This window comes from Sander lucioperca, chromosome 14 (genome assembly GCF_008315115.2).
Source record: "Sander lucioperca isolate FBNREF2018 chromosome 14, SLUC_FBN_1.2, whole genome shotgun sequence".
Taxonomy (NCBI): domain Eukaryota; kingdom Metazoa; phylum Chordata; class Actinopteri; order Perciformes; family Percidae; genus Sander; species Sander lucioperca.
Genome location: NC_050186.1, coordinates 27,380,962 through 27,408,059, shown reverse-complemented (window position 1 = coordinate 27,408,059; position 27,098 = coordinate 27,380,962). Strand labels below are relative to the sequence as shown.

The window sequence follows — 27,098 nt, the reverse complement described above, 5'->3', positions numbered from 1 at the left end:
AGGAGGCTCTGAGTAATCTGTAATACAGTCTCAACATATATTTCGGTAGAAAACAATATATTTACATTTTTACAGGTGTGTTTTTTTTTTACAGTACATACAGCATTTACATATAAATATAGTGATTTACAACATTAAAGTCAGTGGTGTACAAACTGTATACATTTGCAGAATGTCAACATTTTTGCAATTGAGAAAAAAATCAAATTTGAATTTCTTTATGTTCAGTTTGGCATTTAGCACCATTTATGGTCTGGCTTTATTTCTTAATAAGTGAGATGTTTTTACCCTCTAAGGACTCGCAAGAAAAAAGTACAACTTCAGGCGTTTATAAGTCCTTGGCATAAATCACAAATTAGTTTTTGGACTCTGCACTTGGACAAGAAAGATGTGCATGTGTTCTGCACACTAAATAGGTTACACAGAGATAATAGAGGTACAAAGTCTGGGCGAGAGGCTGAAGATTTGTGTAATATTTAAATACGTTGCTGCCCTCTTAATTATGACTTTTGACATTTGAGGTTCAGGGTATCTGCATCTGTTTGTGTGGTTTGGTCCTGAAACTCGTCCGATTGGAATCGTCTTGGGATGATGAGAATATATGAGATAATATAAGATTGGTCCATCCCAATACCCAAACTATTGGAACACTTAAGCGCTTGCCATGCGCCACCAATTAGTAGGACAGTTATTATTATTATCCCATCACAGCTTCAGAGGGATATTCAGAGGTACGTCTCTCCCACAAATCACCACAGTCCCACCCCAGTCCAGATGTTGGCAGTAATGCACCCACAAGTTAGTTTTAATCGCTGCCGAAAATCAACAGACACAAAAAAGTTGAACTTTTTTGACATGTTGGATTCAGCTTAAAAATGTTTCCTGTCCAAACAATATGCGGTTGGTGCTGAACTTTCAGAGATGGTTATCGCTTAAATATCAAACATATATTCATATTGATGAGACTTGGAATAATAGCACACATTTGACATTGTAAAAACATGTTTTTCTTTTGTGATTTAAAATAAACCAGAAATCATTGAAAAGATAACATGGTTTCTGAGTGTGAGTTTTTTTTTTTCCAGTTCAGCTGCAGTTGAAATAAGGGACTTGACTTCTCCCAAGTATAGAGAGTGGCCATTGGGACAGACCCAAAGGAACTGCAGGTAAACACATGTCAGAGACAGAATCTCAGGATCTTACATGAAGCTGGATTGGATTTTTGGTATTTGGTGTCACGGCGCCCCTCTGTGGACAAAATACATCACATGCATCTGACCACACTTGCTCTTGGATTGGGCTTCATCACGATCATTTCACACGCTCCTGTTAACCCTGTGTCTTCAGATGGCATAAAGCAGCAGGAAAGTTTCAAAAGCAGAGCCGGCGTCCGGTTAATTAAAGGGGAACACTGCCTGAATCAAGAATTCCAATATGTTATTTCCATGGCCTCGGAGAGGTTAGTCGATATGTGTGAACATGAGCTACTCTCTCTCAAAGCCAAAAACCACAGGAAGTCTCAAACTTGTGATGTCATCAAGTATAAAGTCTGGAACTGCTCCATAAACAACAACACTTTGATTTTGTCCTCTGTTTTTTTACCCAAATGAGATTATTCTATTTTATAACACGGCTTTGTTGAATACTTGATTCTGATTGGTCAGTTATCCTATATAAAAGAGACTACAGATACAGTATTAGGGGACCACTAAGGTCTATATAAAAGAGACTTCAGATACAGTATTAGGGGACCACTGAGGACTATATAAAAGAGACTTCAGATACAGTATTAGGGGACCACTGAGGACTATATAAAAGAGACTTCAGATACAGTATTAGGGGACCACTGAGGACTATATAAAAGCATCCAAAAAGCAGCATGTCATAGGACCTTTAAACCAATCACAATCGCCTTGGGCGATGCTAAGCTCCAGACGCAGCAACGGTTGCTCTGCAAAATGGTCTCGGGTAGGAACTTGTTTTGGTGGAACATTTGCACCCCGTAAACGAAAACGCCACATACAATATTAAATGAAGTTAATTGTTCACACAATACAGTAACGTGAGCTATTTAAATTAGCTGGAAACATGGTTAAATGTCAGTGTATCACCGTGTGTACTTGGTCCACAGTAATCCCTCCAATCGGTCCCAAAATGTCCCATTTAGAGCGTAAATGCCGTGAACATATTCTTTGTAAGTCTTTACAATCATTCCCTGAGAGAACCAAGCAGGCCTGCCTTGTTGCACGATCCAAATTTATTTCAAAACTTGCCATTATCAGCATGTAGCTTGCTAGCTCGAAGTTTGTAGCTGTTTCCCTTAGCAAAGGGAGTTTGAGAACAGCAACACACAGAGAATGGAGGCGGAGGGGCAAAGTCTAGCTTTATCCTGGAAATATACTTCCGTTGTTTCAGACTACCAACAGGGTGATGCAGGACTTGAATCAGCCTATAGTTAACAATGACCCACTCGCTCTACATCACCCATTGCGTAGTGTTCTCAGTTCCGAAACAGAAAATCTACCCATATACTCAAAACATTCCCCTGGAAGCTCTCCGTGTCATCAGTGTTACATCTGTCCCAATTCTAGTCTATGGAGCGGTTCCAGACTTTATACTTGATGACAACACAAATTCCACTTTAAGCATTCTGGTTTTTGGATTTCGGAGAGAGTTGTTCATGTTTACTCATAGTTTTGGACTATCTTAGACCATAGGAATAACATGTATGAAGTTTGGAAATGGGCATAGTTCCCCTTTTAAGATTTCTGGTCCAGAGAGTTTGATAGCTTTTAGAACGGGTTTATCGCTGTCAAAACTAAAATATTCCCTTAATAATTGACCTCTACTTTACACGTTTACAGTAGCTGATTTTGTCAGTGCACAAAAGATGTCGATGGCCTGCTGTGTTAAGATATGATTCTAGTTTGTCTTAAAGTGCTCATATTATGCTCATTTTCAGGTTCATAATTGTATTTAGAGGTTGTACCAGAATAGGTTTACATGGTTTAATTTTCAAAAAACACCATATGTTTGTTGTACTGCTCATTGCTGCAGCTCCTCTTTTCACCCTGTGTGTTGAGCTCTCTGTTTTAGCTACAGAGTGAGACATCTCACTTCTGTTCCATCTTTGTTGGGAGTCGCACATGCTCAGTAGCTAGGTAAGGACTACTAGCTTGTCAGTTGAAGAGTATGAGGGAGTGCCATGCTAGCAGCTAGGCGAGCATTATAACGCGTGTTACAAAGTGACGCACGTTCATCACGGAAGTAAAGGCTGGACTACAATAGAGCTGTTTGGAGCAGTTTGTGAACAGTGTTTTCTGTTGGAGATGGTAAGTCCCTCTGGGGTGGACTTTGGGCTTTTTCAATTTGTAAACCTATAACATGCACAAAAAGATATATAACACAATAAAGGGAAAAAGCCAAAAAGCATAATATGAGCACTTTAAATAATGTTCCATTAACTGTTAATTGCTAATGTTTTTTTTTCTTCGTCTTGTTATTACAGTTGACGTAAGTTGCATACACAACACCATGATGTCCGAGCAGTCAGAAAGTTACTGTCCTTGCTGTTTAACATGAAGCTTTGCTGTGCATTCTGGTGCAACCGCAGGTCTCTCCCACTGGACAGTGAGAGGTATGATCTGTTATTTCATCTGCGCGAGCGAGTTGATCTCCATGTGTCGTTGACGGAGACGCATCCTGACTCTCCGTTCTGATTTGGATCGACTGTGTTGATCAGAAGCCCAGTGTCTTTGTGTAGGGCTTCTGCAGGCAGAGCGAGCCGTGGTGAGGAAGCGGATGGCTGTAGTAGTGTTCGATCACAGCTGCCAGGGTGGGGAAGGTGACTTCATTGTCCAGAAACACAGAGTCCTCCTGGCAAAAAAAAATAAAAATAAATCACCCACGGTGAACAGGAGACTTTAATAATGTAGATGTGACATTCAGGGCTGCACAATATGACCGATTTTTTTGTCATCGCGATATCAACTGGCGCAATAAACAAACCGCGAAAGGCTGCGACGTATCGCGATAAGACACTCAGAGATTTTTTGTTAGCTGAAAGAAAGTATCAGTAGAAAACGGCACTTTAAAATGTAACTGTCACTTTTTTAGGTGGTACCCTTTTATATTTAATTTATGGTTCAATGTGTTTGATAAAAAAGAATGTTGGAAATAATTTCCTTTTCAACAAGCAATTTGTTGTCTTTTAGAAGAATAATGAAAGCAGCAGAAATGCAAAACTGAATACATTTTAATATTTGTTTATTTATCGCAAGTAACATGGTTGTCGTGATATTCAACAATGTTATCGCATATCGCATATTTTTCCTCACATCGTGCAGCCTTAGTTACATTGTCACGTCTGCACATAAATAATTATAACTGTATATATAAATAAGTCAAAGAACGCCAGAGAGCAGCAGGCCTCTTACCTCTTCAAACAGTCGGTAGTTTCTGGCTTTGGCTATACTGACATCCCACACCACCAGCACCTGGAAAACACACCAAATGATTTCATTAGGACCTATTTGTCAGTAACAGGTGATGTTTTTTTTTGCATATTGTGGCCCCCTCCCGAGGGCGTGGTTTTCCGAGTATGACGCGTTGCACTCTGTCTCTATGTAGCGACACTCATTTCTGCAGTGGACAGGAAACCTTTTTTTTATTTTCATCATTTTTTATGTCACTGACCACAGCAACCTCTTATTTTTTTATTTTTTTTTTACCTTTGATGTTTTAGTTCCTGAGTTCCTGATGGCGTACAGTCCATCCTGTGGAGGGATGGGGCTCTCTCTGAACAACCTGCAGGTACACCCATCACAGGTTATCAATAGAGACACATACTGTGAAAACATTATCACACGCTAAATATTTTGTCTCTTATTTCAGATTACTTTATGGCTATGAACTGTGATGAAGTACCGCTGCAAATAAGAAAGACTGAACCAGAATACATACTACCTCACAAATAAAGGAAATAAAGGCAATGTCGAAAAAAATAACTGCATGCAATACAGCACTAGAGGGCAGAAATGTTCTGCAAGTAGCAGAGCTGTGGCCTGCTGAAGGAACATTTCAGTTATTCAACTCTATATTACAAAAAAAGGGTATCCTTCTTACTTTTCTACGAAGCTGGATTCAGTCGTATCAATGAACACGGAGTCTGGCAGCTGCATCTGCAGATAGAAACAAGGTTAAACACACTGTGTTTATTGAAGCACTGATATTGGCTCAAATATAGGTCATTAAGATATTGAGATTTAGAAATGCACAAAATTCACTTTGGGAAATTGAATTGTTTCTCAAAGATTTTGTAGTTGTAGAAATATTTAAGTTACAGGTATCCATTTTAGCCCTGTCTTCGGCAATCTCAGCGACCTCTTGCGTGGTTTTCTTGTAATGCCACAAGAATTTATCGAATTCATCGACATTAAATGACTTTTCAAGCGATTCCACTGTCGCAGACAAATTTCCAATATCGGAATGAAATCCTGAGAGTTGGGGCGCGCTCCCGTCGTCTCAATCGTTTGGTGTGAGGTGGTCATAAAAATCAAGTCTATGCAGTCTTTTGTCCATCTAGACGTTCCAACAATATCAAATATAACGTTTGATATTATCAAAAGTTTTAAATCTTGTTGTATAGTCTGTGACTAAAAACTCAGTGACATTATGACAGCTAGTCTTAAGATGTGAGATAGTGTCAGACTTTAGCCTTAAAGTGTATGGTATAAATCTCTCAGTACACCTGGTCTGAGATCAGCACTGGGTTGCACCAGCTATGCGTAAATTCAAACGTAGACTAGTTTAAACGTAAATTCTAAATTAGGTTGGAGTTTGCGCGCTACTAACATTTTAACGGTTGCACCAGTTGAAGTAGTTCCACCGTAGTCCGAAGTTACAACATAAATCTTACACCTTGCCCTTGGTAGCCTATGTGTAAAGTCCTCCATAAAATCTGTTGTCCTGGCGCATCATTTTGAAAGTTGGGATAACTTGGAGGACGAGGAGGAGCGACCGGCTGTTTTGTGTCGGCAACGCGTTCTCCGGGATGGATTACACCCGTTGAATATGTATGATGATGTTGATTTGTATACACGCTTTTTCAACAGAGATGCTGCGAATTCCCGACCTGCTGGCAGCTGAATTACAACATGACACGGAACAGAAACGGGGCACTCGGTCCTTCTCTACAAGTGTGTCTGGCACTACGGTATTTTGCTACAGAATCATTTCAAAACCTGGTTGGTGATTTAATTCAAGTGCATAAATCCACTACGTGTGTTGCAGTAAGAGCAGTGGCTCTTTAATTATGTCGGCGCTTTAACGATTATGTAATGTTTCCAACTAATCATGAGCAACAAAACATGACCCGTCAGAAGCGCTACCAGATTGCCGGTTTCCCCGACATACTTGGTTGTGTAGTTCACTCACTCAATTAACGCCCGGATTGTATGTGACGCTGACCTTATTATAACAAATGCTGTGATCAAATGGCAAGGGGCAAAACATGACAGCTTCATCCTTAAGCAGACTAGCCTGTGGAGAAACTTTGAGGCAGGAAGATAACCCAAGAGGTTGCTAGGAGACTCTGGGTATCCCCTGAGAAAATGGCTCATGACCTCATACCTAAACCCAGCGAGTTGAGTAGTTTGTGCACCTTCCCGTAAACGTGACAACAGTCTGGGACAAAAATATCTGGTGGAATGAGTCGCATTTGACTTAGAGTCTTGTAGTCTGCACGCGGAATAAAGCTTCTATACTTGATGTGTTTGAGAGGCAATCAGTTGTCACATCACTTCAGTCTCTCTTACGTTCTCATAGTCCTCATCGGAGTCGTTTCCTCCGCTGTGTTTGGACGAGTCTCGTTTCCTCCTGAAGTCGGTGGGCGTCTCGTCTCCCAGCGAACGGAAGCTCTGGCCGTCTGGAGATGCTCTTCTGGGGGGAAAACAAAGCCTTAGTGCTGCTGCTTCAACCAGATTTACCTTGTGTGTTACATATCTGTGTTATTTTGTGTTCTTTGAATTCAACTTACTGAAGTGGTGTGCCTGGCTGCTTGGACTTGGCTGCAGGCAGCGGGGGTTTCAATGTTGGCGGAGGAGGTTTAGGTACCGGTGGCTTATTTAGTAGTCCAGCTTTAAGTAGAGGAGAGAGTGGAGGGTGGCCAGGGGGTGTCTTGTTGAGTGACAGGGTGTCTGACATCACAGGTCTGAGGTTAGCCCCTCCGATATTTAACTGAGGAGGTAGGCTCGGCTTGCTGTGGTGGTTGCTGCCCATTGATTGGCTCCCTAAAGCATTAAGAGAGCGGTGGGCGGGACCATTTAGGACCATCCTGCTCTCTAATTGGTCACAGATGGGCAGGGTGGCGGGGGTTTGGACTGATAAGCCCGGCAGAGGCCTCCAGTCTCTCCTTTCGTTCCCAGGCCCCCCCACTGATGCCACCCTGCTCTGAAGAGTTTTCTTTGCGTTGGGGGGAGGAGGAGGCGGCGGGGTGGGGGAAATGGACCTGTGCAGGTGGGGGGCAAAGGGCAGAGGAGGGGGCGGGCCTTTGTTGGGTTCCTTCAGTATGGAGGGAGGGGGGACAGAGGGCGGGGGTTTTTTGGGGAGTGGGCTGGTCGGGATTCTGTGTAGAGGCGGGACAGCAGGAGGCGGGCCTTTGTGGAAACCCGGACTGGAGTCTTGACGGAGCTGGGATACTGCAGGCACTGGGGGAGGGGGGTAGGAGGGGGGTGGCCCCGCGGGTCGACCTGAAGAGGTGAAAAAATTAAATAAAAAAATCAGACTAGTTGTTTGTTTTGGTTAAAGTGTTTTTTTGTAAATGTTTATTGCACTCTGATTTTCCCTATATGTCCAATAGCTACTGATAACTGGTAGAGTGTCAACCGACTATATTACTGAATTCTACATACATGCAGCATACATAACTGTACATTTTATGCATCTGAGGCTTAATACATTTCCAATTTTTTATAGATTTTCCTTGAAAAATGTGCAGATTGTTTAAATAAGTGGTTATCTTTTTTCTGTTTAACAGTGAACAAGGTCCACTGGTGGTGATCAGAATACACTTCAGTTGAACTAATATCAACTAGTGTGAATCTTTCAATACATACATGTTAAATCAACGTTGTTTTTTACAGTCACACAGTATTTTTGCTAATTGATTTTCATTTAATTTTAAAATGTTGTATATTTAAAATCAAATCTTCACACATTTTGTAATACTCACATAAACTATTGGATGTGTTAAAAAAAAAAAAAATGAAAAAAAATAGAAACTGAAAATTACGACCATGAAAATATCCAAAACACGCGTGGGTGTATTTATATGTACAAGTACACTTCCAGTTACAGTTCTCTTTATTGTCCTCGCTTCCTTCAACCAAATTATTTCCCTCTTACTGTCACTTTCACCTCAGCTTGTAGTTCATTTACAGGAAGTCCTAATGCGTATGATAAGTAGTGCGGGACGAAGACACTGTGGGTTCTGTGTCTCCACATGTGACCTTTGTCCTCACTACTATCAGTTCCTCTGTCAGAGAGTCAGACAGTACAGTGTGCGTACAGTATGTGTGGTGGGATTCCGTCACCTGTCGATGTCGGCGAACAGTCACCGTCTGGCTTCAGATAGTCTGGCTCATCGTCATCGTCGTCATCATCCTCCACATAATCTATACAGAGAAAGAAGAGATACCACAGTGTAATAACACGCAGGTACAACGGGTGTGTTACGTGTCTGCAGGGTGCGATTTGCCGTGGGAGATGCGTGGGATTTACCCCCTTTCTGGTCTACATATCCCTGCCTCTGCGGAAAAAATTGACCCTCCCCGCCCCTCAAAGTGAGCATCTACTTCACCAATAGCGTAGACCATATATTAATTATATACCTAAAATAGAAGTATGTTAAACTAAGTAAAGCGCTGTAACGTGAACAGTCTAAAGTGGCGTAGAACGATAAAATCCGAGCAGCAGTTGCTGGTTGGATTTAGCCGCTACAGAGCTCCGGGACGCCGGCTACCAGCGGCAGTTGTTTAGCCGCCAATAGGTGACTGCGAGCCGGGTACAGGCACCGCCAGATGACAGTCCTTTCAGGGGCCATGTGGTGGAGTTAAGCCAGAAAAAGTGAGACAGTTTAGTTTAGGCACCAAAACGACAAGTTAAGTTTAGGAAAAAGGGTGGTTGTACTATTTCATTTTGAGATTATTTAACATTGAATATTGAAGTGCATAAGTGTTTTGGCATGGCCGGCCGGGTGGCACTATATCCATGGTATTGGTATTGGAAGGGGGATTTAATTCTTGCATGTTTTGTTTTGTTGTGCATGATCAAAAAAAACATCCCCACCATCCCCCGCCCCCCCTCCCTTCGCATTTCTTCACGAAGCGCACCCTGCGGGTATGTACTGTATTCATTAAGGTGGTCTCACCATCTTCTGCGTTATTGAAGAGGTGCTTAATATCCATGGGCTTCTCAATGGTGCCATAGAAACTGTCGGCATCTGACTCTGAGTCGCTATGGCAACAAAGAAAATGTTATCATTAATACATAATATTAAAAATAAATAAAAAAAAAAAAAGGTACAAACATCAAGTGTGAGTGGATTTTATTGCCCGTATAGGTTCATGAAATTTTCTGCAGGATGTAGATATATGAATAGCCACTAGTCTGCTCTCAAAACTAGCTGTTATTGCTATAAGCTAGCCAGTTAGCTTAGCTTCCAACTAGAACCGCAAAGATGAATCGATAAATTGTTAACTATTAAATTAATCGGCAACTATTTTGATAATCAGTTAATTGGTTTGAGTCGTTTTTTCAAAATTCTCTGATTCCAGATGAATATTTTCTAGTTTCTTCTCTCTTCTGTGACAGTAAAGTGAATATCTTTGAGTTGTGGACAAAACAAGACATTTGAGGACATCATCTAGGGCTTTTGGGAAACACTGATTGACATTTTTTTTTTTACCATTTTCTGACAATTTATAGACCAAACAACTAATCGATTAATTGAGAAAACAATCGACAGATCGACTGCGATTTATTATGTTTTATTGACTATGAAAATAATCGTTAGTTGCGGACACACTGAAATTTTATAGTTATTAGTTTAGTTTAGTTATTCATTATGTAATTTACTATCCCAATTTGCCAGCTAGCCATGAGCTTTTGAATGAGCGGCTAATGTTCTGAACAAAAAAATCTCTATGCTGGTAGCTTAGTAATCAAAAACAAGCAGCCATTTTTATTTGCCTGCAAAAGTTATAAATTAGCCTGCAGAATGCATTTTTTTAAGTGTCATTAGTCTGCTGGGAAAAAGTTGCATTGGGCTGTTGCAACCTATCGATGAGTTTGCAAAGTTCTCAGTCAAGAGTTAAAGTTGACCGAGGTCACACCGATAAAGGCCGCTGAGCCATTGCATTTTTCTTTTCAGTTCAATTGTGCTTTGGGTCTTGTATCATGTATAGTTGATGCTTTAACTGTTTTATAATATCAACACAACTAGTATTCATATATTAAATACTTTCCGTATCACACATGGTATGACAGTTAAGAGTCTACAGTGTGTCATTACCTTGAAATCTGGGAATCTTTTCTTTCGTTATAGTGACCTATCTCCCTTCGCAGGTATCGCATCCATTTCTGTAAAAACAAAACAATAGGTAATATCAAGAATTTTGGCAACTGAGAGGACAATGTGTGACTTTTGCACCCTATAGCCTGTGAGCCAATAATAGCTCATATATAGGGCTAAAAAACACTATTGGAATTCAAATCTCATTGTATAGGATGGACAAATTCCATGTGTGAAATGGCACAAAAATAATATCAGTTATTATTAATAATGATATTATTATTAAAAAGGCATTTTGGCAATTGAAAATGTTGAATTGGCAATTGTTTGAATTTGGCAATATTGTGAGCCACACATGCACGCGCACACACACACACACACACACACACACACACACACACACACACAGTATATATGAGTACATGTGTGGTTGTCCTCACCCTCCTCTCGTCCTCGCTGGCTGCAGAGAAAAACCACGTCCTGTGTTTCTTACTGAAGTGGACGATCTTAAAAGGAAACACATTACTGGACGTTGTCTCCTCTGCTGCTCTCATCACTCTGTGGAGGAGGAGAAATGTGGGAAGAAATATTTCTATCCGCGAAGGAAAATATGCTAATTTCAACTCTGTTTATGAGCCTGAATCCATCCTTGTGATAGTAAGACAAGAATTTCCGACTACCCTAATGGACTACCTGTACTAGTGGCTGTCTGTCCTGTAGATAGGGCTGGGTATCCTTCGGTTCCTAAACGATTTTTTTCGATACCAATTTTATAAAATCCATTTTAGCAACAAACAAAAAAAAGACAACATTATGGTACCAATCTTTACATCTATGTGACGCACTTTAGTCACGCCTCTCAAAATACAACAACACACGTGAGCCCCGTCTCTGTGCTTAACGCAGAGTTGTTCCTGCCTGCCTCTACAACGTGCGGACAGCCAATCACCAGCATGATTAGATCTTGATAGAAGCATGCTGCGTGCTTATTGGCTCATTGACACTGATGAGATTTACTCCTTAGGTATTGAAATTTGTTACTGAATGACATGGCATTTTTCTATGCTCGATGCTATGGCTAAGGCAATTCGGAGTTTTGTACCCAGCCCTACCCATAGAGCTACTGTCCCCTGTTATGGACGTAATGGCAGCCACAGTCTGGTGATACGCTGAGTGAATAGTTAATGATAATGATAAAGTTCCCTTGGCCTTTGGAATTAAAATAGCCCCATATCATCACATACCTTTCACCATACCTAGAGATTGGCATGGGGTACTTTCCATAAAATCATCTCTTTATCAGGATGCATAGTATCCAGGATAATATGCATCCGGATAAAGTTCCCTTGGCCTTTGGAATTAAAATAGCCTCACATCATCACATCCCCTTCACCATACCTAGTGATTGGCATGGGGTACTTTCCATAAAATCATCTCTCAATGAGATTTCTGTAACAAAGAAAATTGGTGTCCTTAAAGGTTGGATTTTTCCTAATTTTTTTAATTATTATTCCTCTATTTAGTCAACTTTAGCATGGGTTCATAAACTTATGAGTGCCACTGTATATAAAGATGGATGATGCTGTCTCTAATACGTACTAATTCTTTAGTGTGGCCCATGTCCCATCCGCTAACATGGAGGGGGCGGGGTTTATGACCTGTACTGCAGCCAGCCCCCAGGGGGGCGATCAGGATGTTTTGGCTTCACTTTCACAGCCTATGCATCAACCCTTGGTTGTTATCAATACACCTATGCTATTTTAGTCATTTTGTGCTATGACAGGGTACAATGTTATGTATTACTTTCCTACAACATTACTGATTAAGGACTGTCAGCAGCTGAAGAATTTTCACTGACCTGTTGTAGCCGTTGAGAGAGAACGCCCCCTGTGGTGCAGGAGAGGTACTGCTCTTAAAGTAGTAAACGCAGCCCTTATGGATGATGATGTACCTCAGTGGCCCTGTAAGACACGCAACAGATATTAAAAACTTTTCCATCCATCCGCCTGTGTGATGAAATTGAACATGGTTTGACTGAGGTGTAAAAGTTGCTGGCTCAATAAATTAATGCAAAAAAAAAGATAACTGTAGATTACAATACATTGTCAGATCTTCTGCTCATTGTGTCCACCCACACTTCATATTTTCGACATGAACTCACATTTCAATAGGCTGAACTGGCTGCCTCCCTTCTTGTGGAGGTATCCTGAAGTGGAAACTCCTCCCGGCATGGTGAGGAGGTTCTGAGCCCCGATGGCTCGCATCGGCACCGGCCAGCACATCTCTGGAGACGACATGGTTCTACCAGAGAGGAAGACAGAGGAGACGTTGTTATCATTATTGCATTGTTGTGTGACAGATTACCTCAGGAGTCGCACAAGATCATGGAAATGTAGGATTGAATCCCAGCAGAAACAACAGCAACTCTGTTCTTGTGGAGAAGTTAGTTTTGAGGATAAAAGAAGGCAAATCAAATATTTGAAGATCCAGAAAGAATTAAAACCCATAACCACTCTTGTTTCCTAACCAGCTAAGCTTTAAAACCTTAAAATAAGCCCTATCTTACAATGTCTTTAAAAAAAATGTATCTGCACCTGGATTCAGGTTAGCAGTAAAACATATCTTGCTCCTCAGTCTCCTGTAAGCTTTAAATATAAAAAGTACAAACTCAACACAAACTAACTTCAAAACACAGTATTACTGTCCATATAGAGGGGCATTTGTAATCCCTGTGTGCTACTGTTACCTTTAGTTGACAAAAAAATAGATGTTTAACTAGACTACTAGTGTCATTGGTACATTGGTATCAATACAACTATGATATCATTAATACATAGGCCTATATGATATCTTGGCTCCCACCTCTCGTCCACCCTCACAATCAGCTCTGGCACCCCACAAGGCAGCGTGCTGAGCCCACTACTGTACTCACTTTATACACATGGTGACTGCACAGCAATCCATACCTCCAACTCTTGTTATTAAATTTGGTGGGACTCATCTCGGGAGAGGATGAGTCGGCCGACCAAAACGAGGTTCAGAAACTGTTGGTGTGGGGTGGCCAGGTTGGGACAGTGGGTAGAGCAGGCACACATAAATATAGAGTTTTATGCCTCGACGCAGAGGTCGAGGGTTCGAATCTGACCTGTGACGATTTCCTGCATGTCTTCCCCCTCTCTCTCCCCTTTCTCACTTAGCTGTCCTGTCCATTAAAGGCGGAAAAGCCCAAAAAAATAATCTTAAAAAAAGAAAAGAAACTGTCGGTGTGGTGTTCCGACGACAACCTGACGCTAAATACAAAACTCCCCCAAAATAACTCATCCTAGAGTTCAGGAGGTGCAGAGCTGATCCCCCTCCCATCTTCAGAAATGGAGAGTGTGTGGAAACAGTTCACAGTTTTTAAATTCCTGGGAATCCACACATCAGGAGATATCTCTCCTGGTCTCCCAACACCACAGCTGCTGTCAAAAAAGGCACAGCAGCGTCTGCACTCCCTGCGAGTTCCAGAATCAGTTATGTGGAAAGCTGCTGGCAGCCTCCTACCACTCTGCAATAGAGAACATCACAACATACTGCCTCACAGCGTGGTATGCTGGCTGCTCAGCAGCAGACAAAAACAGCACTTCAGAGGGTCATCACAGAAAATCATCGGCTGCCCTCGCCCCTCACTCCAGGACATTGCAAACACCCGCTACCTTTCTAAAGCAAAACACATCATTAAAGACTGTTGTCACCCTCTTTGATCTCCTGCCCTCAGGGAGACGCTCCAGGTCCATCAGAACACCAACCACCAGACTAATGAACAGTTTCTTTCCTAAGGCCATCCACACTCTAAATCTACACACATAATGCATTTTATTATTGTTCTTACATTCATTTTTTGTGCAGTATTATATTATTATTAAAATCTGTGCAATATATTTATTATCACAACCTAACGGCCGTTTTATGACAAATGTTGGTTGTTGAATGAATGTTCTTGTTTTCATCTTCTATATACGGATGTGTGCAATATAATTTAGTTTCTTTTAAGCACCGCTGGGAGGGGCATTTGCAATTTCGTTGATTCATTGTCAAATCATGACAATATAGGCTTCTTATCGTATCGTGTATGATAGATATTTGCGCTATGACAAGGTGCAAACTTACTTATACTGTATACCTCCTTACAGGCCCCTGTGAGGCTGTGCTGTATTATTTCAGGCTGTCCCACATGGGAGTTAACTGGGATTGAAACTGGAAATGTTTGGTTGTTAATTTAAAGTCCTCAACCCAAGATCACACCGTCAGACACATTCAGACCCAACACAACCTGCTTGACAATTCAGGACCAAATTCTCCCATTGCAACTGCTGCTGCGACCGTGCCCACATAATCTCTCTCTCCCTCTCAAAAACAAAACAAAAATCTGAACTGACTTGTTTTTATCTTCGTCTCTGCAATTAACCCTAACCCTAACTAATGAGGAGCAGTGGCTATGGCTGCCATAGTCCGGTGCCTGGGGTTCTCCAGTTGTAATGCCAGTACCTAAGTGAAGGGAGAGGTAGTCTATATCCTCAACGTTTTCTGTTGCACGACTAAAACAACTTTTGGACGTCCACATGTTCCACCAAAACAAGTTCCTTCCTGAGGCTATTTTGCAGCGGCACCGCAGCTTTTCATGGTGCTTAGCACCGCCCAAGACGATTGTGATTGGTTTAAAGAAATGCCAATAAACCAGAGGGGAGCGTGACTATGTTCCCACAGCCCTATGTTCCCACATTTCAAAGATTCTTTTCCAAAATTAGGCCCTATGTTCGCCTAACCCCTAACCCTTGAAGGGAAATGTAGGAGCACAAGACCTAATTTTGAAAATGTCCTAGAAATGTGGGAACATAGGGCTGTGGGCACATAGGGCCTAATTTTAAGAAAAACTTTAGAAATGTGGGAACATAGGACTGTGGGAACATAGGGCCTAATTTTCAGTGGGAAAAAAATTCTTTAGAAATGTGGGAACATAGGGCTGTGGGACCATTGGGATATGGGACCATTGGGCTGTGGGAACATAGGGCTGACCCCAACCAGAGCACGTTTTTCTCATATCCCGGAATGCTGTGTGGACTAGCCAGACCCTCCTCCGCAGCGTCGCGGTGGAGAAAGGTCTGGCAAAGCGAGACTAAGGGAAGGGTAATGGCAGGAGTTCCTATGCATGTCTTTATGGTGGGAGGAAACCAGAGCACCCGGAGGAAACCCACAGAAACCCGGGGAGAAGAGGCACACTCCACGCAGAAAGACCCTGCGCTGCCTCGGGATCCAAACCAGTACTTAGCAGTGCTAACCACTGACCCACCATGCAAGATCTTATGATATACAGTTCATGGATGATCCACTCATTAGGGGTTTGAACTGTATGGGGTGTGCAGTGGTGGAAGAAGTATTCAGATCCTTTACTTCAGTGAAAGTACTAATACCACACTGGAAAAATACTCTGTTACAAGTAAAAGTCCTGCATTGAAAATGCTACTTAAGTATAAGTTTATAAGTATCATCAGGAAAATGTAAGTAATAAAAGTAAAAGTACTTAATGCCGAAAAATCCTCACATTTTAGAAACTGGAAAAGATCCAAACAGCAACTAAGTGTTTACTGATCTGATCATTTCAGCTGGACTTGTAGGCTGACATATTGTTGGGTAGTTTAATTTGTAATAAAACATCATATTTAATAAACTACATGTGTTTTGTGTGCAAAAATCTTAATTTGTAAAGTAACTAAAGCTGTCAGATGAATGTAGTGGAATAAAAAGTACAATATTTCTCTGAAATGTAGCGGAGTAGAAGTAGAAAATGGCATTAAAAAGTAGTACCTCAAATTTGTACTTATAAGTACAGTACTTGAGTAAATGTACTTAGTTACATTCCACCACTGGGTGTGCGTATTCACTCTATATGCTTATCATGAACACAACGATGAAGCATGCAGTTGAGTTTCCAGAATTCCAGTCGTCATTATTATAAATGGATAAAGTGATTGGACGGATGGAGCTAGCCAGAATCAGAAAAAGGATTTATTGGCTGATGCTATGGACAGTTACTTCATATCTCTCAGTCTCAAAACTCTTTTTTTCTTTAGAAAGTCATCCTGACCTGCTCAGGCGTTGCCTACCTCCTGTTGAGCCTCCTGTTGATGCTCTGAGCAGCAGCGCTGTCCCTCAGCAGGCTGACTGTGGAGGCTAACACTGTGGACGCTAACGCCGACAGCAGGTCCATGACAGAGACGACCAACAGACTCAAACTCCTTCTCTTTCTGTCCTCAGTGGGTTCACTGTTGCGTCTCATCTGATCCAAACTGAGAGGGTTTTTTTGTCTGTCTGCTTTTCAGCCTCCTCTGATCCCACTCCCTTTTCATTTCTCTCTCTGATGATCTCTCTTTCTCTCTCTCTCTCGTTCTGGCTGCCTTTGATGATGTTTATCTCTCTCGCCCTCCCTTGCACATAGCACACATTTAAACGGAGATAGTGCAGCCTACTTAGGTGTTCAAGGCTTCATATGTGTGTGTGTGTGTGTGTGTGTGACGGAGATAGCAGTAGTCAACATAAACATCCCAAGTGAAGTTCTTCATCCTCTAATGTGTTTATGTGGAACTTCCAGTCTATCAACAGCATCTGCTGACCTCAGAGGGAGAAGGGAGGAGGTGTGTGTGTGTGTGGGTGCGCACTTAGGAATAATTAACCTCAATATTTACCAGGACTTCTTGCCAAAATCCATTCCATTTCACAGAGATAAAACCCTGCAGGAATGGTTGTCTACTCAGTGTACTGAAACTAATCTGCCTCTCCACCTGTTCTATGCGTGAAGGGACCTTGACATGCAGTGACTGGCAGGTTGTTAGCTTGCTATCTGACAGTTGAAGAGCTGCTATGATTGACTAAGGCCAGCATGTTGTAGTCACTTTATCACCAAGCTTGCAGCACCACCGATTTTGCATGAGTGGATGAACTATAGTCACCGGACGACACAATCTTCTGAACATAGTCATACTGAGAAACACAGAGAGAGTTGTGTGGAGCTGAAAGTCTTAATCAGCTTTGTAGCAACTCATTTGGCAATGGCTTGCATGTAACGGACATTCATTAAAATAAAATAGTTGCGCATTATAGCTTTAAATTGTACCTTTTGTAACCCCTGTTGGCAAAAAAAAGCGACGTTGAGTCAGGCTTCAAGAATTAAAAAAGAAAAATAGAGAGAGAAAAAAAAAAGGAGGAGGGCGTGAGAACGGAAAGCTGATTAAAAAATAAATAAATGGAGGTGAGAAACCTGCCTGATGTAAGACACAATATATAACTAGGGTGGAGCTGCTGCTAGTTTCTGACCACTGGGTGCCCTGTAGTTTGTGTGTGTGTGTGTGTGTGTGTGTGTGTGTGTGTGTGTGTGTGTGTGTGTGTGTGTGTGTGTGTGAGGACTTCAAAAGGACCCAAAGGTCATCATGCGGTTTGTATACTGATAACAAGCGCACGCAGGCCACACACACACACACACACACACACACACACACACACACACACACACACACACACACACACACACACTTACTTAAGTTACAGCTAGCGGACAACACTGAAGCAACATGATGACACTGACTGCACTCAGCATTTTCCTGTTTTCTAGAGGAAGTGGCCTGCAACTCTATACGTTTCAGCATTGGTCCCTTTCCCACAGATAGAGGAAAAAGATGTGCTCGGGTAACAGAACAGACAGACACACGAGGGACATCCTTTTATCTTTTTTTTCCACCCAACAGTTGCCCTGATTTTTTGTAGTGAGTTGTAAATGATAAAAATGAAGTTGTGATTTGTATGATGATACAACTATCTATTAACAAAGAGGAAAGCAGTTTACATAAAACGTAGGTATCAAAGAAAATGTTGAAGTTAAAATTACAATATGATGCACTAATATCAAAATTGTTGTTACTTAAAACATAGCTCTGCACTTTGTCGTCACACTGAACTTTTGGGGTTATAAAAGAAATATTTTGTTTATAAAAAAAAAAAGTCTCTTTTTCCAGAAAATGATGCAAAACTAACAAATGAAAGAAAAACAGCAGAGAGGCAACAGAAAAGGGGATCCTGTCATCGATAAATTGATAAATTGAGAAAAAGTTCTTGTGCCAGATGAGTGACTTCCTCCACTCAGAGGAAATAAACGGTGAAATACAAATTTTCTCTGTCAGTGTGGTTACAGAACACAGTCTAGTACGTTGATGTCGTATTTTAAGAGAATAAAAGTGCGAGTTGAGGCTTTGAACCCTCTCACCCTGCTAGTCCATTTAAAGTTCCCCATCCTGAACTCTGCAGAGATTTATGAGCCAGAGATGCTAATCAGAAAGCAGCAGAGTTTGTCTGGAAGGGAAGCACAGGAGCTGCACACATACCAGACTCATTCAAACATATTTCCTCCCTAGACACACACACAAACACACAATGTAAAACAATGTCTGGGTTCAACAGGGATTTAAAGTCCCCTTCATATTTTAGATTGTAACACTGTGTTTTCAGGGCTATTATGTGATGTTGTGAGTCCATTTTATGGCAAAGTAAGTTTAGTAGCTGTAGAGCAGACACAACTAAATCTAACAGGATCAGAAAAAAAAAGTGTAGATGACTGACAGGCGTTGGGGTGGGAATTTAACCAACATAAAGGCATCATCCTCTGGGTTTTTAAAAAATAATAAAATAAACTGTGATCATCTGAACCAATGAAAGCCTAAAACGGATACAGGACCATTGTGAATACAGCAAGGAAGCTGCTACACTACAGAAATCCTAACAACACACGCTATCTGAGAGGCTACGTCTGCAGAAGGCCGCAAAACAGTTGCTTTACAACCCAAGCATGATGCCTTCGTTGTGTAGTGAAAAAGGATGCGTCTCATGTGAGTTTGTAAACCTAAGAGGTAAGTCTGTAAAGCGCTCGTCTCTCACAGTGAACAATGGACTGACCACAGAAACAGAAGATGAAACTAGTGCAACTGTGAGATAGAAAACCCCTGATGAATCATGTCGCAGGACATTGAATTTCCCCATTACAACATGATAGTGGCAAGATAATACAATACATTTATATCTATGTAAAGGTTCAAGTTCTAACTTTAAGTTCTAATTTAAGGATGTTTACATCCATATTAGGTGAAGAGTGTAGCTTTGTTGTACACAGTCTATACACATAGATATTTGGTGTCAGAAACTTTTGCAGTCAGTGGCTGTCTTAAGTCTGTGACCTACAGACAAACAGCACGCTCTTCCCTGCTATTGTTCTGTCAGGCCTGGACTGTAGCCTGCATCACATCCTGCTGGTTTTGGGAGACGTTGTGCCTTTAGTCTGCCAAATTGGTCATTTGCTAGTCACATGTTTTGGGAAAACTGGGTGAAATTAGATTGAAAAGGACATTTTGTACAAACAAACAAACCTGATCTTTTTGGAAGCATATTATATTCAAATATTGTTATCTGTTCTTTTACCATCAAAACATGTACATTAGTGATAGGCACCCCGAATAGAGTCTGCAGTTTTTCCTTAAAAGTAGTAGCTCAGATTTTTTTGAAGTGGAGTTGTATGAGGTACTTTACAGAGTCCAAAATTAGCACCATCTAACAGCCAACTGCTGGTAAAATATGCAAGTGGCTGGTAGATTTGCTTCACCAACCAGACAAAAAAAACAATGGTAATCTATTGAGTGGCTGGTAAAATTTGATCATTCACTAGCCATTTGGCTGGTGGACAAAAAAGTTAATTTTGTAAACCTGGGTACTCTTTTATAGTCGGTGTATTAGCTACAGTAGATGGCGATCTGCACTAACCCAGTTTGGAAAAGCAAACAGGAGTACTGGCACAGAAGCAAAGTAATGTACTGCTGTGGATGGGGGCAGCAGCTAAACGTATTTTAGCCCACCTTAAGAAAAATCAAAATTAGTTTAGGTGTACGCTATATTTAGAATTTTTTTTTCACCGCTTTATCTTGCTGTCAGACAGCCCTGTCCCACTAGGAACTGAAACTGTTATCTATACTGCCACCAGACTCCATTGAAATAAAAAAAACACAGTATTTTACCTCACAGAACACAGGAGTTCTGGTCTACCGTTGGCCTGCATCGGTTTTGTTTGTTCGTGTTATTGTGTGCTTAAGGTGAATCCGAACTTACCCTTACCCTTACAAATCCGACAGTACCGTTCACGTATACATGCGGGCGGCATCTTGGGAAGGAACACCGTGTAACCAGTAACCAGCAACATAGCTCAAGCACGGCGTTCGTCATTTGACTGGTCGTGTTTTCCCAAGATGGCGCCTGCCTGTATATGTGAACGGTATTGTCTTTATAAGCTATCTTTTAAATAAACTGTCTGTACACTTACAAAGTTCTCAATGCTTCGGTTTACATGTAGGAACCCTCATTATGCTACCGTGGAAGTGTGGTGCTATTTTGAGCCTTGTTAGCGGTATAGAAATAGAGATTGCTTTTTACTTTACCCGTGCCCCGACGACTAGCGTTATAAGCTAATTAGCGGTTTGCGTTAAAACTGGTCACATTCGATTAGCATGAAAACAAATCCCAGAGAATGGTCGACTCGGTACACGTGTTATTAACCCCTAGGTTCATTTTGCGCCGGATTTGTCCTTTAAAAACACCAAAGTCATACAATAACATAAACAAACTAATCAACTGAGGCAGCGGTAGCCTAGCAACTCCTGTGTCCTGATGGTAAAAAATGTTTTTTTGTCAGAAGAGTCTGATGGCTTAGAAGAGAGCATAGATAAGGCTTCAGTCCCCTGTGGTAAAACTGTCTGACAGTAAAGCAGTGAAAATATTCTGAATAGAACTTACACTTAAACTGATGTCAATTTTTTTAGGCGGGCCTTTTTAGCTCTCGCCATCTACTGTAGGTAATACACTGACTATGGATAAGTAACTCATACATGCCCACTTAAAGCTAAAATGTGTAATTATTTTATATTAATGGACATCTGTTACATCAAAGCCGTTGCCAAATGAGTTGATACAAAGCAAATTAAGACTATCAGCTCCACACAACTCTCTCTGTATTTCTTAGTATGGCTGTGTTTACAAAATGGTGTAGTCCAGCGACTTTCGCGCGCAGCAGCTTGAGTGATGCGTTTTAGCAACGTTCAGCGTTGAAGACAATAAGGACATACAAATTACAAGATAATTACCTCTTCTGAAGAATCCATGTTTTTTTTTTATCCTGTGTCCTCCTTGATTTGTCGGGATAAACGCTACAAGCAACTGTGTGCGCGATCACCAAAAGCTTGCGTCATGTGGATGCACCAACAGTGTTGTTGTCATTACTTAGAATTCCTCATGGGGGCGACAGAAACTATGCACTATAGCTTTAAGAAAATCCAAACGGTCCGATAGACAACCTCCACTAATCGGGGGATTAGGACAGCCTGTGCGTGTGTGCCCACGAGGCAAAACCCGGGGTGAAAAAAATCCACTAAACACAGATTGCAACTGAAGAGCATCATCATAAACAACACAATGTGAATACTGAAGAACACAAGCAGATTTCTTGCTAAGTCTGAAATGACGTGGTTTTTAGTGAAGCCTATTAATAAACAGACAGACTTCTCAGTAACCATGAGGTCCTGGATTTGATTTCTAAAACAGCATGCAACCGTGAGCAGGATCATTAATCAGCAGATCCGTCACCATGAAAATGGAGCAACCTCCATCCACTAATGACGACTGTGTGATTTGGCTGAAAAGTTGGAAAATTGGAAGTGGAGTGCATAGAATCTCCCAACTGTCGTAGGGTATTTCACACACTTGTTGTATTCTGTTGAGCTGTTCTGTTTGGCAGCATGGCCTAATTGTTTGTACGGTTATTGTGGGCCAAAATATATTTCAATTTACATGTGTACATGCTACCTCAACATCTGCAATGGTATGACACAGATTACAACAGCTGCCTGGTGTGTGCGGCTAACCAATGACCTTTCTGTGCTATGGGGAAAGTGTGTGTGTTTTAGGCTCAGACCTGATCATCAAGCACCCACTGTGTCCCGGAAACACACATGCAAACACACCACCACGAGCAGATGGAAAGGTCGTAGGTGAACCGCTGTCCGAGCTGCAGCACACGCAGACAAATGTCTGTCCTGCCCAGGATGAGAAACTGTCATGCAGAGCTGCGTTTGCTTCCTGTTCCCCTTGACGACGGACCACAACGGTTCCTCCACTGTGTGAATGCATGAATAGAAACTGAGAGTAGTATTTTCAGGTTTATGTGAACTGATTAGTTTATTTGTCCAGGTGAATGATTAACAGGGCTGTGACGGATCGTTGCACACTGTAAACATGAACAAACCATCAACAAGTCAGAACAATGACTTTGAATTTTTGTATGGTATTGAAAATGCCAATATTGATTGTTTTTGTTGCAAATGATTTCTGCCTGTGGTATTGAGACAGATCATTCACGAATCAAGATATGGACTATGTAGGTTGAGAAACAGTCTAAGTGTGCCAATATTTGGAAAGAATCAAGACAAAATTGCATCTCTGGTGTGCAAGAAGCAACACTTTGGACGCAGTTTTGACCTTGGTCGGGGAATACCTTTAATTTGTATGGGTACCTGGTGGGGATCGACCAATACTGGTTTTCAATGCCGATACTGATTATAAGTAGTTAATGAAACCGATAACAGATATTTGGAACCGATATGCAATATGTAAAAATTGGTAAACTCATTTCAAGCACCGAAACATTTGGTACAACACATCATAAGTTAAGGGTTGTTTTCAAAAGAGATTTGAGGAATTTCAAAAAGCGAACATCAACGTTTCAGCTTTAGCGCCAAATTATCTCTTGACACATTTGGGCCTCACTATACGGAAAGCTGAGTTTGTTCTGAACATTTCGATATAAAACACATGGGGGATTGGTTTTATGTAAATACCCTAAAAGGTAAATTTAAGAAGATTATGTGAAAATGCCCGAAAGCAGAGGGACAGACACAGAGCTGTAGCCGAGCCAAAGTAGCGCACTTTTTAATTCATTATCTTTATCGGTTATCAGGCAATTAAAACACTGTTACAGATAATCTGCAAACGGCCAAAAAACGGCCCCGATAATCGACCAGGGCCGATAATCTGTCTATTCCTAGCACCTGGTGCTGCTGGTGTCATCTGATTGGTGGAAATTAACATACAATATTTACACATATTGTTGCTGGTTCCTTATCAAAACAACAAAAACAGAACAGAAACTGAAAGTTAACTTAATACTTTACACACACACACACCTGCAACAGTGGGCTTAATGAAAGCTGAAAAACCAGGTCCTCTTTCTCTACCTTTGGCTTTTCCTATGCATCATCACTTCCTGTGTCCAAATATGGCCATTACACTACACAGGAACTGTCACACTTCCATAACGGCTACAGGAAGGAATTTTCTCAGTCTAAGAGAGAGAGAGAGAGAGAGAGAGAGAGAGAGAGAGAGAGAGAGAGAGAGAGAGAGAGAGACACGCTCTACAAAGATTAAAAATCATACTGTATGAGTTACTGTATGACTTAGAAAGACAGATATGTATAAAGAGGAAGAGAGAGGTAGAGAGAGAATCAGAGGCAGCAAGAGAGAGCGAGAGCATTGAGATTTTGCGCTGACTGTATGCCCACCCTCCCTCCCCCCCCGACACGGCGTCGAGAATGAGAACACATTTCCTGTAAATGCTCCCTTTTCTCTTCTCTGTCTCTGACAAAAACCCTGCTGAGGAATTACCCTGGCGACTGACAGGTGACGTGACTGGAGCACCATCGTCGAGTCTTATCTCCACTGGAAAATAAAATCTATGTGTCTCTGAGGAGAAGAACACCAGACAGCCGTGATTTATGTTTGATGCCTGTGTCACGCTTTGTGTAGATATTCAAGTGTTTGCTGCATATGCAAACCAAACCAAACCCCATTTGTGACATTGGCACAGAAAAGAAACAGAAAAGTTTGCCTCTCTAGTGGGAACCAAACCTGTGAACTCCCCTTAGTATTTTCTCTTATGGTTTCTGATCTTCAGATAAATCCCTTTGGATTAAACTGGGCAGAACAAGGCACTAATTAAGACTGTATTCACAAATTGACTAGCATCTGAAACATCCAAAAAATAGGACGTGACCTACTGCACAACATACTTGTGTGCGTAATAATGTGCTTTGCAATGTGGTTACATCATATTCAGCCTCTGTATTCAGGCCTCATTCACAGTGATGTGATCAAGTTATCTTTGCTCAAGTCCCGAGTAAGTCTCATGTCATTTGGTCTTGAGCAAGTCTCCAGTTATTTTTTTTGGGCAAGTCAAGTCACAGGTTATGTCAAGCCAAGTCAAGTCCTTAGTTAAGTCAAGTCAAGCACTCTAACCTGTAGTATCTGGTCTTTATTAGAGATGTTCCGATACCGATACCAGTACCGGTATCGCCTCTGATACTGCCTTAAACGCTGGTATCGCTATCGGGAAGTACAGGAGTTTATGCACCGATCCGATACCACATAATAAAGCCCTAAAGAAAATCTACGTTAAAGTAGTTTATTTATGTTCTTTTTCCATTATAACTGACTGTCAAACTGGATAAAAAAAGAAAGTTCTGTGGCGTTCATTGTTTGTGTTTGCTCATGTTTCACAAAGAGTTTAACCTGAGCCAGACCGACAACAAATAATATCACATCCATACAGGGATAGTAGTATACAGTTGTTAAAACATAATAAAATATATGACATGCTGGTATCGGATCAGTACTCGGTATCGGCCGATACGCAAGTTCAGGTATCAGAATTGGTATCGGGAAGCAAAAAATGGTATCGGACCATCTCTAGTCTTTATAAAGAGAAAGGACATCTAATAAAATGATTGGCTAGTTTGTATAACTAGTACAAAACGTATGACAATGAATTTAGTGAAATGAATGTAATCAAAGCCAAAACAAATTAGTATTTATTTATTTCACGTTCCCTCCCTATCACTTCTTAAACTGTGAAATACTGACAGCCAGACTACAACATCACACATTTTAACGTTCAACTTGGTGCATCTACAAACCCCAGTTCCAATGAAGTTGGGAAGCTGTGTAAACTAAAAATGAAATAAAAAACACAATACAATGATTTGCAAATCCTTTTTAACATATATTCAATTGAATACACTACAAAGATATTTAATATTCAAACTGATCAACTTTGTTGTTTTGCAAATATTCACTCATTTTGAATTTGATGCCTGCAACACATCCAAAAAAGCTGGGACAGAGGCATGTCTGCAGGCAGGCCAGTCTAGTCTACTTTTACAAAGAAGTCACTCTGTTGTAACACGTGCAGAATGTGGCTTGGCATTGTCTTGCTAAAATAAGCAGGGACGTCCCTGAAAAAGACTTTGCTTAGATGGCAGCATATGTTGCTCCAAAACCTGTATGTACCTTTCAGCATTAATGGTGCCTTCACAGATGTGCAAGTTGCCCATGCCATGGGCACTAACACACCCCCATACCATCACAGCTGCTGGCTTTTGAATTTTGCGCTCTTTGAACCGGAGGACATGATGTCCATGATTTCCAAAAACAATTTGAAATGTGGACTCGTCAGACCACAGCAGACTTTTCCACTTTGCGTCAGTCCATCTCAGATGAGCTCAGGCCCAGAGAAGCCAACAGCGTTTCTGGGTGTTGTTGATATGTGGCTTTCGCTTTGCATGGTAGAGTTTTAACTTGCACTTGTAGATGTAGTGACGAACTGTGTTAACTGATAATGGTTTTCTGAAGGGTTCCTGAACCCACGTGGTAATATCCTTTACATAATGATGTCGGTTTTTAATGCAGTGCCGTCTGAGGGATCGAAGGTCACGAGAATTCAATGTTGGTTTTCGGCCTTGCCGCTTACATGCGGTTATTTCTCCAGATTCTCTGAATCTTCTGATGATATTATGGACTGTAGATGATGAAATCCCTAAATTCCCTGCAATTGTACGTCGAGAAACATTCTTAAACTGTTGGACTATTTGCTCACGCAGTTGTTCACAAAGTGGTGAACCTCGCTCCATCCTTGCTTGTAAACGACTGAGCCTTTTGGGGATGCTCCTTTCACACCCAATCATGACCAATTAACCTGTTCACCTGTGGAATGTTCCAAACAGGTGTTTTTAAAGCATTCCTCAACTTTCTCAGTCTTTTGTTGCCCATGTCCCAGCTTTTTTGGAACGTGTTGCAGGCATCGAATTCAAAATGAGTGAATATTTGCAAAAACAATAATAAAGTTTATCAGTTTGAACATTAAATATCTTGTCTTTGTAGTGTACTCAATTGAATATAGGTTGGAAAATTTGCAAATCATTGTATACAAAACATCCCAACTTCATTGGAATTGGTGTGTGTATATTTATTTGACATATCGAGCTCTTTGGGTAGGTATATGGATTTCTTATTTCCACCTACTATTTAAAAAGGTGCTGTAAGTGATATAACGTTTGTTAAAATAAGTGTTAAACTGTAC

At 41.2% G+C, this 27,098-nt stretch overlaps 1 protein-coding gene and 1 long non-coding RNA gene across 5 annotated transcripts in view; both read right to left on the bottom strand.

Annotated features, from left to right (window-relative positions):
* Positions 1-228: 228 nt before the first annotated feature.
* On the bottom strand, positions 229-1,701 carry LOC118493117. The gene is made up of 2 exons (XR_004895079.1): positions 1,204-1,701; positions 229-1,160 (listed from the first exon to the last, which is right to left on the bottom strand). It is a non-coding gene; the product is annotated as an uncharacterized LOC118493117 (long non-coding RNA).
* A 1,793-nt stretch (positions 1,702-3,494) lies between these two features.
* Positions 3,495-27,098, bottom strand: part of sh3bp2 (SH3-domain binding protein 2) — a 37,155-nt gene continuing 13,551 nt past the window's right edge. For 2 of the 4 annotated variants that reach the window (XM_035991664.1, XM_035991663.1), the window contains exons 2-13: positions 12,732-12,871; positions 12,429-12,531; positions 11,011-11,128; positions 10,571-10,638; positions 9,428-9,513; positions 8,592-8,672; positions 7,037-7,748; positions 6,816-6,939; positions 5,125-5,180; positions 4,731-4,806; positions 4,437-4,496; positions 3,495-3,876 (exon numbers count right to left, since the gene is read on the bottom strand). In XM_035991664.1, the coding sequence (XP_035847557.1) occupies positions 3,739-3,876; positions 4,437-4,496; positions 4,731-4,806; positions 5,125-5,180; positions 6,816-6,939; positions 7,037-7,748; positions 8,592-8,672; positions 9,428-9,513; positions 10,571-10,638; positions 11,011-11,128; positions 12,429-12,531; positions 12,732-12,867 (1,758 nt within the window). In that variant the 5' untranslated portion in view covers positions 12,868-12,871 and the 3' untranslated portion in view covers positions 3,495-3,738. Of the gene's footprint in view, positions 3,877-4,436; positions 4,497-4,730; positions 4,807-5,124; positions 5,181-6,815; positions 6,940-7,036; positions 7,749-8,591; positions 8,673-9,427; positions 9,514-10,570; positions 10,639-11,010; positions 11,129-12,428; positions 12,532-12,731; positions 12,872-16,713; positions 17,051-27,098 lie in introns of those variants that run through there. The other 2 variants (XM_035991662.1, XM_031277564.2) reach the window with 2 other exon arrangements.